Source organism: Eucalyptus grandis, chromosome 8, assembly GCF_016545825.1.
Source record: "Eucalyptus grandis isolate ANBG69807.140 chromosome 8, ASM1654582v1, whole genome shotgun sequence".
In the NCBI taxonomy this organism is placed as follows: domain Eukaryota; kingdom Viridiplantae; phylum Streptophyta; class Magnoliopsida; order Myrtales; family Myrtaceae; genus Eucalyptus; species Eucalyptus grandis.
In genome coordinates this window covers 48,678,690-48,692,184 of record NC_052619.1, presented here as the reverse complement: position 1 = coordinate 48,692,184, position 13,495 = coordinate 48,678,690, and the positions used below count along the sequence as shown (strand labels likewise).

General features: G+C 40.8%; 1 protein-coding gene across 1 annotated transcript; it reads left to right on the top strand.

The window, feature by feature from the left end:
* The first annotated feature begins 1,954 nt into the window (after positions 1-1,954).
* LOC104414847 (primary amine oxidase) lies at positions 1,955-12,486 on the top strand. Its single transcript, XM_039301239.1, is given in 6 exon segments — positions 1,955-2,308; positions 2,853-3,289; positions 4,285-4,891; positions 11,033-11,411; positions 11,414-11,570; positions 12,106-12,486. Coding segments are annotated over 6 exon segments (2,130 nt in total). The 3' UTR covers positions 12,302-12,486.
* The last annotated feature ends 1,009 nt before the right edge of the window (positions 12,487-13,495 follow it).

Below are 13,495 nucleotides of genomic sequence, written 5' to 3'. Positions count from 1 at the left end.
ATGGTGAGTGCCAACCCACCATCAATTGTATGCAATTAGAATCTTTATATGTGTCATGTAATACCGATAAACACTCCACAAAATGGACACAATGGATGATAACAACCTAGGATTCGTTCATCACCGATTAAGCTTTGATTTAATCAGATGATTAGAAAAGGGCTCGATCGATTCCAACTCCGTCTTCTCTGTTCTCGGGGGATTTTGCAAGAACAGGAAAATCGAGAATGAGGACATAGTCCGGTAACATACGATGGCGTACCAGCGCGTGCCGCGCCAAGAGGACGTCTCGATAATGCCCCTCTTGAGCACCAGGGCTTGAGATCCAGTCCACCAATTTCCTCGAGAGGAATCCAGCTTTCGGGACCTCCTATTAGCTTTGTTGCCCTAAGCCCAATAGAAAGTTAGAAACTCCTCCGACCCGCAATGACATTTTCTTGCCATTTACACCCGCAATATGATATGGCCTATGTAAGTACATTAGCCCAATCGCGTGATGATGTTTGAGAAAAATAATAGGGGAGGAGAAAATTAGGAGTACTACTTCGTACTGAATAGTAAAGTTGTTGTTTAGTATCATTCGAATTTATACATAAATGGATACGCTACGTGGAAACTGCATGTGAGACTAGGAGAATTTACGAAAAAAAAATTAGATGGTACACCACTCTTTTCTCTTTTTTTCTCTTTTTACAAAACTCACTTTCATTACCATGGATTGGGTACTGCGGATTTAAAAAGTTAGGCCAATTTTTCAAACCGATGATAATGAATGTGGATAGTATAATAAGAAGAGTACACTTTCCTATTATTTATATAATAGCACATTGGCGCTGTAAACCTTTTCTTTTCATAGAAATATCTTTGAAAAGTTCTTTTATTCATTTTTTTTTCCTTAAAGCCTGTCTTCAAGTTTGTCTTGTAGCGATTGGGGCAAACAATTTATGTGTTATTTTCATCCTTCATTTATTTAACATTTTCAAAATGGTAGCTTTTGTTTTAGGAATTTCTAACATGACATGAGAACTCATTTAAATTCTATGAGACGCATCTAAACCAAGCTTGTCCGTCGTAAGGAGGGACATCAACAAATTCAGTCAATAATCGTGTTTCAATATCATTTTCTTTTTCATTTCCTTTCTCGTTTTCTAATTTTTTTCCCCTTTTTCTATCAAGAATTTATTCTTGTCCCTAGCTCTAGTCGATGTAGCCGCAATAGCTCTAAGCTCCCCACAGTCCCTGCCGTAAACCTCTCCATTGAAATTCCATCCGTTATTGCCGTGACCCAACATGACTCTTTATGCTATGGATCCCTCTCTCCATAGAAAAAAAAAAGAAAATAAATAATTGTATAGCAATTTTTAACCTACCATGAGAATAATAGTCTTTTTAGGATAATAAAAAATTATAACTTATTATATGATTCATTCTTTTTTCAAGAATTTGTAACTCACAATAATCTGATATTCTTACGGTCTTTCAAAGGCTGTCGTGCTAGCACAACTCAAGGAAGAAATAAGGCCATTGATCGCAACTTCCTTGGGGAGAGAGAGAGAGACTCGGGGAAGGTGCAGAGTTGAGTAGCAGTAGCAGTCATCTTGATGGCCGGGGCCGGCTTCAAAGCGTGCAGTGACGTTCATGGAGGTTCAGCTTGTGGAGAGGGACAGAGAGAGAAGTTGGGGAGGATTAGGGTTTGCTGGGGAAAGTTCTATCTAGCCCCACTTGCATTTGTCGCGATTCTGCAGGCATTAAAACAATTGACAGGCCGACAAAGGACAAGTCACGTCTACGTACCGAACGGGACCACTGACAGGCCGGACACGATACATATCAACACGTGAAACACATTCTCATCCACGATACTTGAGGTTCCTCTTTTGAAAATTTCTATGTCAAGAAGTGTCCGCTTATATAAGGATGTGGATGCATCCCCAAGTACTTCACACATGCAATAATGGCTTCCACTTGCAGAGTCTCGCTCTCCCTCCTCTCCATCACACTCTTCTCCTTCCTCATCTCACCGGCCTCGTCTCAGCACGAGCACCCGCTTGATCCGTTGACGCCGGAGGAATTCTCTTTGATTCGAAATGCGGTGATGTGGTCGTACGGGGCGTCGAGTGAAAACGTAACGTTTCATTACGTGGGTCTCGACGAGCCAGATAAACCGCTCATTTACTCATGGATGTTGAACCAAACTGATAAAATACCCCCTCCGCGTCGAGCCTCTGTAGTCTTGCGGTTCCATGAGCAAACACATGAGCTCATCGTGGACTTATCAAGCAGTCGAACATCGATCGTCTCCAAAGAGGTTATGTTGGAAAATCCAATTTGGCCTCCCTTGCGTTTAATTTATTTATCGACTTCATGATTAAGATTCAATTTGGTCTCCCTTGTGTTTTTCTTTGGAAAATGATATTGCATAGGACCTTTGAGCTTGACGTATGACAAGCAAACAAATCAACCGTCTCGAAAAATAAGGCTCCAAATTATTTTTCAAGCACGTGGTCCAATACGACCCATATAATTAACTTGATCTATTAGAATCGGACTTTATGTCAATATGCGGTCACTACTTTGAATTATGGATTTGCTAATTGCATCTAAATATTATTCCCGGCTCATTTTCTTTCTTGTCTTTTTTCATTTTGGGGCATGCATGAACATTGCTTGCTGCAATCTTTTTCATCTTCTTACTCCTCCTTAATTTCTCCCCCTCCAAATCAGTTATCTAGACTCATTCTACTTAGATCGAACCAATCACTTAGTGGCTTTATGCATGAGTTTAGATGGATCAATCAAATTCTTTTCTTCTTTTTCTTGAGTCATGACAAACTTAATATGCTTGCAAACAGGTTTACCATGGAAATGGCTTCCCTATGCTCACACTAGAGGAGCAAACAGCTGCGAGCGATCTACCTCGTACACATCATCAATTCATACGATCCATCGAAAAAAGAGGCCTCAACATGTCCGACGTTGTGTGCGCATGTTACACGGTTGGATGGTACGGAGAGCCGAGAAGCAGGAGGGCCATGAAGGTCCTAGCTTACTACACCAATGGCACGGTCAACTTCTACATGAGACCCATCGAAGGCATAGTCATGGTGGTCGATTTGGAACTGATGAAGATAGTGAAGTATCACGACCGGTTCACGACCACTGTGCCGACGGCTGAGGACACCGAGTACCGTCTGGAGAAGCAAAACCCGCCCTTTGGGCCGCATCTGGAGGGTGCGGCCATCGTGCAACCCCATGGACCTGGTTTCGAGATCAAGGGACATACTATCAGGTAAAACTCATTAAAACCCTTTTAACAGCATGTCAATTAGAGAGCAATTTATCGAAGCTGGAAGATGATTTGCTCTTTGGAACATATTGGCCTTTCTAAGCGAATATCATTACTGCCGAAATTACACGTAAGGAACCAAACGTATGCTTAAAATCAGTTTTGATGTGCGGGGGGTGATTCGACAATGCGTCCTCCAAAATCGAGGAGGCCGTGCAGCGTTTGGCTCGGTTGAACTTTCAATAACACATGGTAAGATGTTGGAAATGAAACGGAACCTCGCAAGTCGAATTAATGTCGTACTTTGATTTATTTCAGTCCCTCTGAAATCAATTGATCGGGACAGGATATGCTTAGAAACCATCATGCGCGTTTGACAATGATCGAAGCAAAAATCAAGACCGATAGCTCTTGCCGACAGAGTTTCTATTTCCTTTTGCTAATAATTGAACGAAAGAAGAATCAAATTTGGTAGCAACGAGGCTCTCGAATCCACGTTGCTATTTCGGACCACTTTGCTAATACCAAATACACAAATTAAGACAGAATGTCTTGTCCTAATTTTACGAACAAAGCTATGGCTATGGTAAAAATTAGAGGGCGTGTAATTGAGCAAGTTACCGTGGCACCACCGAAACCAGTAGCTGCTCAAGATCTATTCTTGGTAAAATCTTATTCCCGGATTATTATCGCAAACGGTTTCGACCCGGCGACTGAGAGGGCGTCCAGAATTCTTAACCTACTAGGCCACCGAATCGAGTGGCGAGAGCAATTTATGTCGGCTTGGACAGACATCATGCTATAACCTCAACGTACATGCACATCTATTGAACCAAACCCTGTTTCGTTTGTTGGCTTGAATTGAAGAAATACATGATGACTCTCTGTTAGCATATTCTATCGGTTCTCATTTGTAGGGATTTTATATAAAATCTAATGCAGGCATATACACATACAGGCCTTTGTTACGAGTAAATCAAATTGTTTTTGTTGCGCAGCTGGGCAAATTGGAAGTTCCATATTGGGTTCGACGCCCGAGTCGGTCCAATCATCTCGCTAGCATCGATCTACGATCTCGAGAAGGGCAAATATCGACAGGTACTATATAGAGCCTACGTGTCTGAGGTCTTCGTGCCCTATATGGACCCAACTGAAGAGTGGTACTACAAGACCTATTTTGACTGCGGGGAATTTGGGTTCGGATTGTCCGCAGTGTCGCTCCAGCCGGGGGTGGATTGCCCCAATAATGCGATATTCATGGACGGATTCTACGCGGGCCAAGATGGTACCCCTGTAAAGATATCGAATGTAACTTGTGTGTTTGAAAAGTATGCAGGAAACATCATGTGGCGACACACTGAGATTGGAATTGCAGATGAGACGGTCAGTGAGTCTATTTGTTAATACTCTACAATCTTTAGTTTTTGGTCCTTTCAATCTTTTAGGATTTAAGGAAAACTTTGAAAACTCTAATGTTTGATGATTTTTCAGATAAGAGAGGTCAGATCGGACGTGAGCCTGGTGGTAAGGTCGGTGTCTACAGTTGGCAATTATGACTACATTCTTGATTGGGAACTCAAGCCAAGTGGATCAATCAAATTTGAGGTCCGTTGTTGAATCTTTTTTTTTTTTTTTTTGGGCAAATAAAAGAACATACGAAAAATTTAAAAAATTAAAAATTATTAAAAATTATTTATGTTGGCAACGGCTATGCCACATAAACGACAACATCCACATCAATAATTTACGACTAAAATCGATCGGATGAACTCAATTGGCAAAATGTGAGCAGTTCACGACTCAATTGGTAAAATTAAAATGTTTATCATTAATTTAATAAAAGTGCAATAGGTTTAAGATTTTTAGATAATCTTCTAATTATTAGAAAATTGAAGTTGTTTCGAGGGTGCCTTTGAATTTAAATCTATGACGTGTCCATTCTTGACCTAGTTTCGTAAAAATCTTTCCTTATGGGTTACCAGTCTTTTCAATATATAAATTTCTACACGTGGTAGGAGGGGTTTGTCGTTGTCAATTCATGGCTGCCTTTTCCCTGTTTGGATCCATATTTCCGAACTTCGAACTGTCACATTGTGTGGGTCATATTAACGGAAATTTTTTTCTTTTTTTGGACGAAATATTGACGGAAATTTAAAACGTGTGATTTAATGTCTGTGTTAATATTGTGACGATCCTTTTGCATAACTTGGAATCTAGGCTGTTGGGGAGAACCCGGGTACAACAATTCACCACGGCCAAACGCAATCCAGGATCAATTTCTCCCCCGAAGCTAAATCAACTAAAATTTTCTTAACCCCAGCAACAACCAGCAATATATAGCCTCACAAAATGTAAATATAACGCCGGAATGATAAGTAGACAAAGCAAATAACGACACCAAAGATTTAACGTGGAAAACCCGATGCGGGAAAAACCACGGACCGCCCAAAAACATCCACTAATCACCAAGAATAGCAGGATACGCAAAGTATTCTTCTCTAGTCACACACTAGAGTCTCAACATCAACGTTACAATCATCTTCTTCTCACCACATAGGTAGATAAACAAGTTTGGAGCAAGAAAACCTTAACCGCGACCGGAGAATTTGGAGACGGTTCTTGACGAACAAAAACCATCTACTCGTAACCCTCGGTCTCACGAACAACATACTGAAATTTGAGCCGATTCCGACAATATTGGCCTTCGAATCAAAGCCGCAAAGTTGCAGCGCTCTTCCTCTCTTCTCTTTTTCCTTTGCTGCAGTTTTCTTTTCTCGGTTTTTCTCTCTCCTCTCTTTGGACGCACACACCACACACGACAACTTCCACTTCTTATTGTTCTTTTCTTTTCTTTTTGTTTTTTATTTATTTAATGCTGGCTGGGCCCCACATGAAGGTGGACCCAGCCAACAAATCTGCCCTTCCACCTCATGTGGGAAGATTCGTCATGCCCGCTTTTCTTCTACAAGCATCAAGCTTCATCACGGGCAAGGCTTTGGTCATCATGTCGGACTTATTGTTGTCGGTATGAACTTTCTCAAGTAGGAAGAGCTTCTCTTCTAGCTTTTCTCGGATCCAATGATACCTCACATCAACATGCTTCGATCTTGAATGAAACACCGGATTCTTGCTAAGATGGATGGCACTCATGCTATCGCAATATAGAACAAACTTCTCTTGCTTCAAGCCCAACTCTTGTAGGAATTTTTGCATCCACAAAAGTTCTTTACCTCCTTCGGTAATAGCAATATACTCCGCTTCAGTTGTAGACAAAGCGGTACATTTTTGCAATCTCGATTGCCATGAAACAGCTCCCCCTGCAAAGATTATTATAAAACCCGATGTGGATTTTCGGAATCAACATCACCGGCATAGTCCGCATCCGAGAAGCCACTCAACTCAGGTTTTGCATTTCCATAGCACAAGCAAAGTGTAGAAGTGCCTCTAAAATATCTCAAAATCCATTTAACAGCGGTCCAATGCTCCTTACCTGGATTAGAGAGAAATCTACTCACAACACCAACTGCATGAGCAATATCCGGTCTTGTACAAACCATGGCGTACATCAAACTACCCACAGCCGATGCATAAGGAATTTTCATCATCTCAACCTTCTCTTTCTCACTTGAAGGACACTTATTACTACTCAACTTGAAATGGCCTGCAAGTGGAGTACTCACCGGTTTACATGTGCTCATGTTGAATCTTTCAAGCACCTTCTCAATATACTTCTCTTGAGATAACCACAATTTCTTATTCTTCCTATCACGAGTAATTCTCATGCCTAAGATTTGCTTAGCCGGGCCTAGGTCTTTCATAGCAAAAGTTTTACTCAACTCATTTTTCAAACTCTTGATTTTCTTGGCATCATGCCCAACAATCAACATATCATCCACATAAAGTAGGAGAATAAGAAAATCATTATCTGATAATCTTTTCATAAAAACACAAGAATCGGAATTTGTCTTACCGTATCCTTGTTCTTCCATGAATGACTCAAACTTCATATACCATTGCCTAGGCGCTTGCTTGAGACCATATAAGCTTTTCTTCAATCTACATACAAGGTGCTCCTTGCCTTTAACTTCAAAACCCTTTGGTTGCTCCATATATATCTCCTCTTCTAGGTCTCCATGAAGAAAAGCCATCTTTACATCAAGTTGTTCAATTTCTAAATTTAAACTGGCGTAACCCAAGAACAACTCGAATAAAAGACATCTTTACAACCGGTGAAAAATCTCTTCAAAGTCTATGCCCTTCTTTTGACGAAAGCCCTTCACAACAAGTCTAGCCTTGTATCGTGGTTGTAAACTATTTTCTTCCGTCTTCAACTTGTACACCCACTTATTTGTGAGTGTTCTCTTACCCTGAGGCAACCTCACCAATTCAAATGTGTGGTTCTCATGCAAGGATTTAAGCTCCTCTTGCATGGCTTCATGCCACTCATTCTTTCTTTCACATGATATAGCCTCTTCATAAGTTTCTGGCTCCCCTGCATCAGTGAGTAACACATACTCATGTGGCAAATATTTTTTGAGAAGGCCTACGCTCTCTTTCAGATCTTCTAACTTGAGGTATGATATATTGCTCTTCCTCAGCTATTTCACCTGTATCAGCTGAAGAATCAACATTATGTGAGGACTCACCATCTTCATGACTTCCTTGCACTTCTCCTCCATGATTTCTATCAACATTAGAAGGATTTGGGCTGAAACTAACTGAACGTTGAGCTGTATTCTTTGGTCTCTCCACCTTGTCAATGTCTTCAATAGTTTGATACTCACAAAACACCACATCTCGGCTTCTAATGACTTTCTTTGCAACTGGATCCCATAACCCGTAGCCAAACTCTTCATGTCCATAACCTAAGAAGATACACTGTTTAGACTTGTCATCAAGCTTGGATCTTTCATCTCTTGGAACATGCACAAATGCCCGACAACCGAACACTTTTAGATGGCTGTAGGAAACATCTTTGCCACTCCAAACTCTTTGCGGAACATCTCCCTTAAGAGGAACTGATGGAGAAAGATTTATCAAGTCTACTGCTGTTCTCATTGCTTCACCCCAAAATGACTTAGGCAACTTCGCATGAGAAAGCATACACCGAATCCGATCATTAATTGTCCGGTTCATTCTCTCTGTCACTCCATTATGCTGTGGTGTTTTTGGAACAGTCTTCTCAAGCTTGATACCATAATCCCTACAATAGTGTTCAAATGGGCCTCTATATTCACCACCGTTGTCAGCCCGAACACATTTCAGCTTCTTCCCGGTTTCTCTTTCCACATTGACATGAAATTGCTTAAAAGCCTCAAGCACCTGATCTTTAGATTTCAAAGCAATAGCCCACACTTTTCTAGAACAGTCATCAATAAATGTCACAAAGTATAATGCACCTCCAAGAGTTCTAGCATCCATGCAACAAACATCAGTGTGAACTAAATCAAGTACATTTAATTTCCTGTGTGGAGAGGAACTCTGAAATGAGAATCTATGTTGCTTACCGGTCGGACAATGAGTGCATTCCTTTAGATTTTCTCTTTCAAGGTAAAAGGTTCTTTCTAGCAAGAGTTTCAAGTCCTTTCTTGCTAAGATGACTCAACCTCATATGCCATAAATCAACCAAGGAATCCTCCACTGCATTTACCTCTTCTTTAATCAAGTCAGCTTACATGGTGTAGAGAGAGCCTGTCTTCTTACCTTTTGCCACTACCATGGAACCTTTAGTCAACTTCCATTTGCCATCAAAGAATGAATTACAATAACCATCATCATCCAAGGCACCCGTAGAGATCAAGTGAAGTCGAATATCCGGAACATGTCTCACATTTTTCAAAAGCAAATTACATCCGACATCGGTTTTCAAATAAACATCTCCCATGCCAATAACCTTGGAAACATCATTGTTTCCCATCCTTATGCAACCAAAGTCGCCGCTGCGATAAGAAGCAAAGTAATCACGCCGTGAGGTGACATGAAAAGAAGCTGCGGAATCAACAACCCACATAGAGTCTTGGCATGTAAAATTCACATATCCATCATCACATACAAACACAATATCGCCATCGGATGCAACCACCGTTGTAGCTTGTTTCTCTTCTTTCTTTTGATCTCCATTTCTATCATGGAATCTATCTCTCTTTGGCAACCAACACTCTTTTGCATAATGTCCCATTTTACCGCAATTATAACACTTGACACTCCTCCTCGGTCTTGATTTCGACCTTCCTCTTGACTTGCCTCGGGTATCATTTCTTTGAAACCTTCTTGATTGACTTCTCCCCCTGTTTTCTATAACAAGAGCATCTGATGTAGAGGCATAATTCAAGCCTTTTCTTCTTGTTTCTTCATTGAACAAGCTTTCTTTAACCATGCTCATAGAAAGCACACCAAAAGGAGCCGAGTTATTTAATGCCACAACCAAGGTGTCCCAACTATCAGGAAGAGTACCAAGTAATAAGCATGACTGCAATTCATCACCAAGATCAATCTCAAGATTTGTCAATTGATTTACAACATCTTGAAATTCACTCAAGTGTTCCGCCATGTTACTCCCTCCTTGTATCTCAAATTCACAAGTCGCTTAACTAGAAGAGCTTTATTTTGTGGAGTTTTTCTCTCATAAAGATCTTGTAATTTCTTCCACAAAGTGTCCGCCCTCGTTTCTTGAGCAACATGATGAAAAACACTATCATCAATCCATTGTCGGATAAACCCAACTGTTTTCCGATTCATTCTCTCCCATTCTTTGTCTTCCTTATCTCCTTTGGCTTCATCACCTTCAATAGGATCAAATAAGTCTTTGCAATATAACACATCTTCCATCCGAGGCTTCCAAATAGAATAATTCAAGGCATTTAACTTAAACATGGTGCTGCTGGTTTCTTCCATTTAACACTAAAATTCAACCGTGCTCACGATACCACTTGTTGGGGAGAACCCGGGTACAACAATTCACCACGGCCAAACGTAATCCAGGATCAATTTCTCCCCGAAGCTAAATCAACTAAAATTTTCTTAACCCCCAGCAACAACCAGCAATATATAGCCTCACAAAATGCAAATATAACGCCGAAATGATAAGTAGACAAAGCAAATAACGACACCAAAGATTTAACGTGGAAAACCCGATGCGGGAAAAACCACGGACCGCTCAAAAGCAGGATACACAAAGTATTCTTCTCTAGTCACACACTAGAGTCTCAACATCAACGTTACAATCATCTTCTTACCACCACATAGGTAGATAAATAAGTTTGGAGCAAGAAAACCTTAACCGCGACTGGAGAATTTGGAGACGGTTCTCGGCGAACAAAAACCATCAACTCGTAGCCCTCAGTCTCACGAACAACATACTGAAATTTGAGCCGATTCCGACAATATTTGGCCTTCGAATCAAAGCCGCAAAGTTGCAGCGCTCTTCCTCTCTTCTCTTTTTCATTTGCTGCAGTTTTCTTTTCTCGGTTTTTCTCTCTCCTCTCTTTGGACGCACACACCACGCACGACAACTTCCACTTCTTTTTGTTCTTTTCTTTTCTTTTTGTTTTTTTTTATTTAATGCTGGCTGGGCCCCACATGAAGGTGGACCCAGCCAACATAGGCTCAAGTCAAATTGCGGAATTTGATGATCGAAAAGGAAAATAACGATAAGAAAAAAGGGTAAATACATTTCTATTCAGCTTCATCTAAATTAATCAGCAATTTCTTTGTCACTTCGGATCTTCATACCAAATTAATCAACAGGTCGGACTGACTGGACTGCTAGAAGTCAAGGCCGTGAACTACACTCACGCAAGTCAGATAAAAGAGGATGAATACGGCACGATGGTCGGAGCAAACACCATCGCTACGCACCACGACCACTTCTTGACCTACCATCTCGACCTCGACGTCGATGGTGCTCCAAACTCCTTCGTCAAGACCAATTTGATCACAAAACCAGTGGCTGAGGAAGGCGTGCCGAGGAAGAGTTATTGGACCGTGTCGAGCAAGACGGCGAGAACGGAATCAGAGGCGCAGCTGCACTTGGGATTGGAGCCATGTGATCTCGTTGTGGTCAACCCAAACAAGCGAACCAAAGTTGGGAACAACGTCGGGTACCGCCTCATCCAGGGCCGATCGCGAGCCCCATTCTATTCCGCGATGATTACCCGCAGATCCGCGCTGCTTTTACCGACAACAACTTGTGGGTGACTCCGTACAACAAGAGCGAAAAATGGGCCGGAGGCCGATACGTCGATCAAAGCCGAGGGGATGATACATTAGCTGTTTGGGCGAAGAGGTAACTTTTGATTAATGTATATTTACGTACTTTGCTAATCACGATATCACGGTTGAAGCAAGGGGTAACTAAATCGGTTTCAAAATCTTTAAGTGATTAATTAAAACATTTGGTTAATTTGTCGTGGTTGATGAGATTGAAGAGCGGAATGTAAGTTTTTAGGTTTAGATCTATTCTCATTCAATCGTACATAACATTTTAGACTCATTTTTCAATTAAATCTCCCAATTAAGCCATACAATCAACGGAAAAAACCGTTCTCATGTTTTCTTTTGTACTATTATGGTCAAAATCACGTTTAATTTGGTGAGAGACACCATCTATGGTGAGGTTTTATGATCAGATTGCAATTCTTTAGAACAAGTAGAACTCGCTTGCATGCATTTTGTACTGATCATTTAGGACTTTGGATACAATTTTCCCTTTCTATATAATATCACCACCATCGATCCGTTGTATCTGTCTATTGCACATTAATGCCATTTATCTTAATGACAAGGTCGATTCATTTACTCACTGGCATTCGATTACACAGGAACAGGAAAATTGAGAATGAGGACATTGTCTTGTGGTACACGTTGGGCTTTCATCACATTCCTTACCAAGAGGATTTCCCGATAATGCCGACACTGAGCGCCGGTTTCGAGCTCCGGCCGAGCAACTTCTTCGACAGAAACCCGGTGCTCAAAACAAAATCTCCAAAACCCGTCATTCTGAGCTGCAAGCCCTAGAGATGATCTTTTTCCGAAATTGGAGTGATCTTATCAGAGTCCCTAGAGATTTTCAAATTCAATGTTTTAGCTCATCCCGGATGAAGAACATCAGTGTAGCAAGTTTGCAAATGTATGACCTAAGTCAAACTCTTTTTTAAACACGTCATGCGCAAGGGATTATTCAATAGCAGGAGTAAACCTGCATGTGCTATTTAATGAGATAAGACATTCAGAATGTGCCACATTATTTACTAAATGATCAATTTGTTATGTTCTAATTCATCATTCAGACATGATTGATTACGATGGGCATTGTTTCAGTTGGCTTGATTAGAATTGCCTCTAGTAGTTGTAGCTCATTCATTTTGAGTAAATCATGCGTAATATTTCATCTATATACGATTAACATAATTAAGATTATTTAATTAACACTAAACAAACATGCAATGTGTCTTTACCTTTTATTTTTTGGGCAGGGGAGTTTCATTCTTGTAGCACTATCATTGTGAGATGTGCTGGTTTAAAGTAAGTGCTAGAAATTATTTGTACGTAGGCTAGATTAAATTTTTAAGCAGAAAATCGGCTGAAATAAGACAACCATTCTTGAACCATAGATTGCGCCTCTAGCTAAATTTGGGAGAGGCGGCTAGCGTAAGTGGCTAGCATGGCGCTGCACCTAGTTTTCGCATACTCCGGAGGTGCATTGCTCCGATAAAATTACAATGATGCTCGTTCAAGTTCTCAAGGAGAGTATTCAATGGGGGTGATTATCTATAATAGATGTCATATGTTTATGTGCTCGCTACATATTCTCTCAATCCTTTATGGGAATCCAGACGTCCTGCAAAACTGACTATTGTACGCTACATAGTTCCCATTTTATAAGGATGTGGACCGTGATCCTGTACCAATTTGAGTGATAAATTTACATTATGGATTTATCCTCGAGGAAACATCAACTAATTTAGTCGATAACTATTTATCCATATCATTTCTTTTTCCTTCACTCTTTCGTTTACCTCCTTTTTCTCTTCCTAAGATTTCTTATTCTCTCTTCTGTCCTAGCCGACATAGCCGTAATAGCTCTGAGCACGCCCCCACAATCGCTGCCGCAAATCTCTCTGATGAAATTCCGCCCGTTGTTGCTCCAAGCCAGCGTCATTGTGGCGAGAGCGAGAATGTAGAGTTGAGTAGCAGTATTTAGGGGTGATC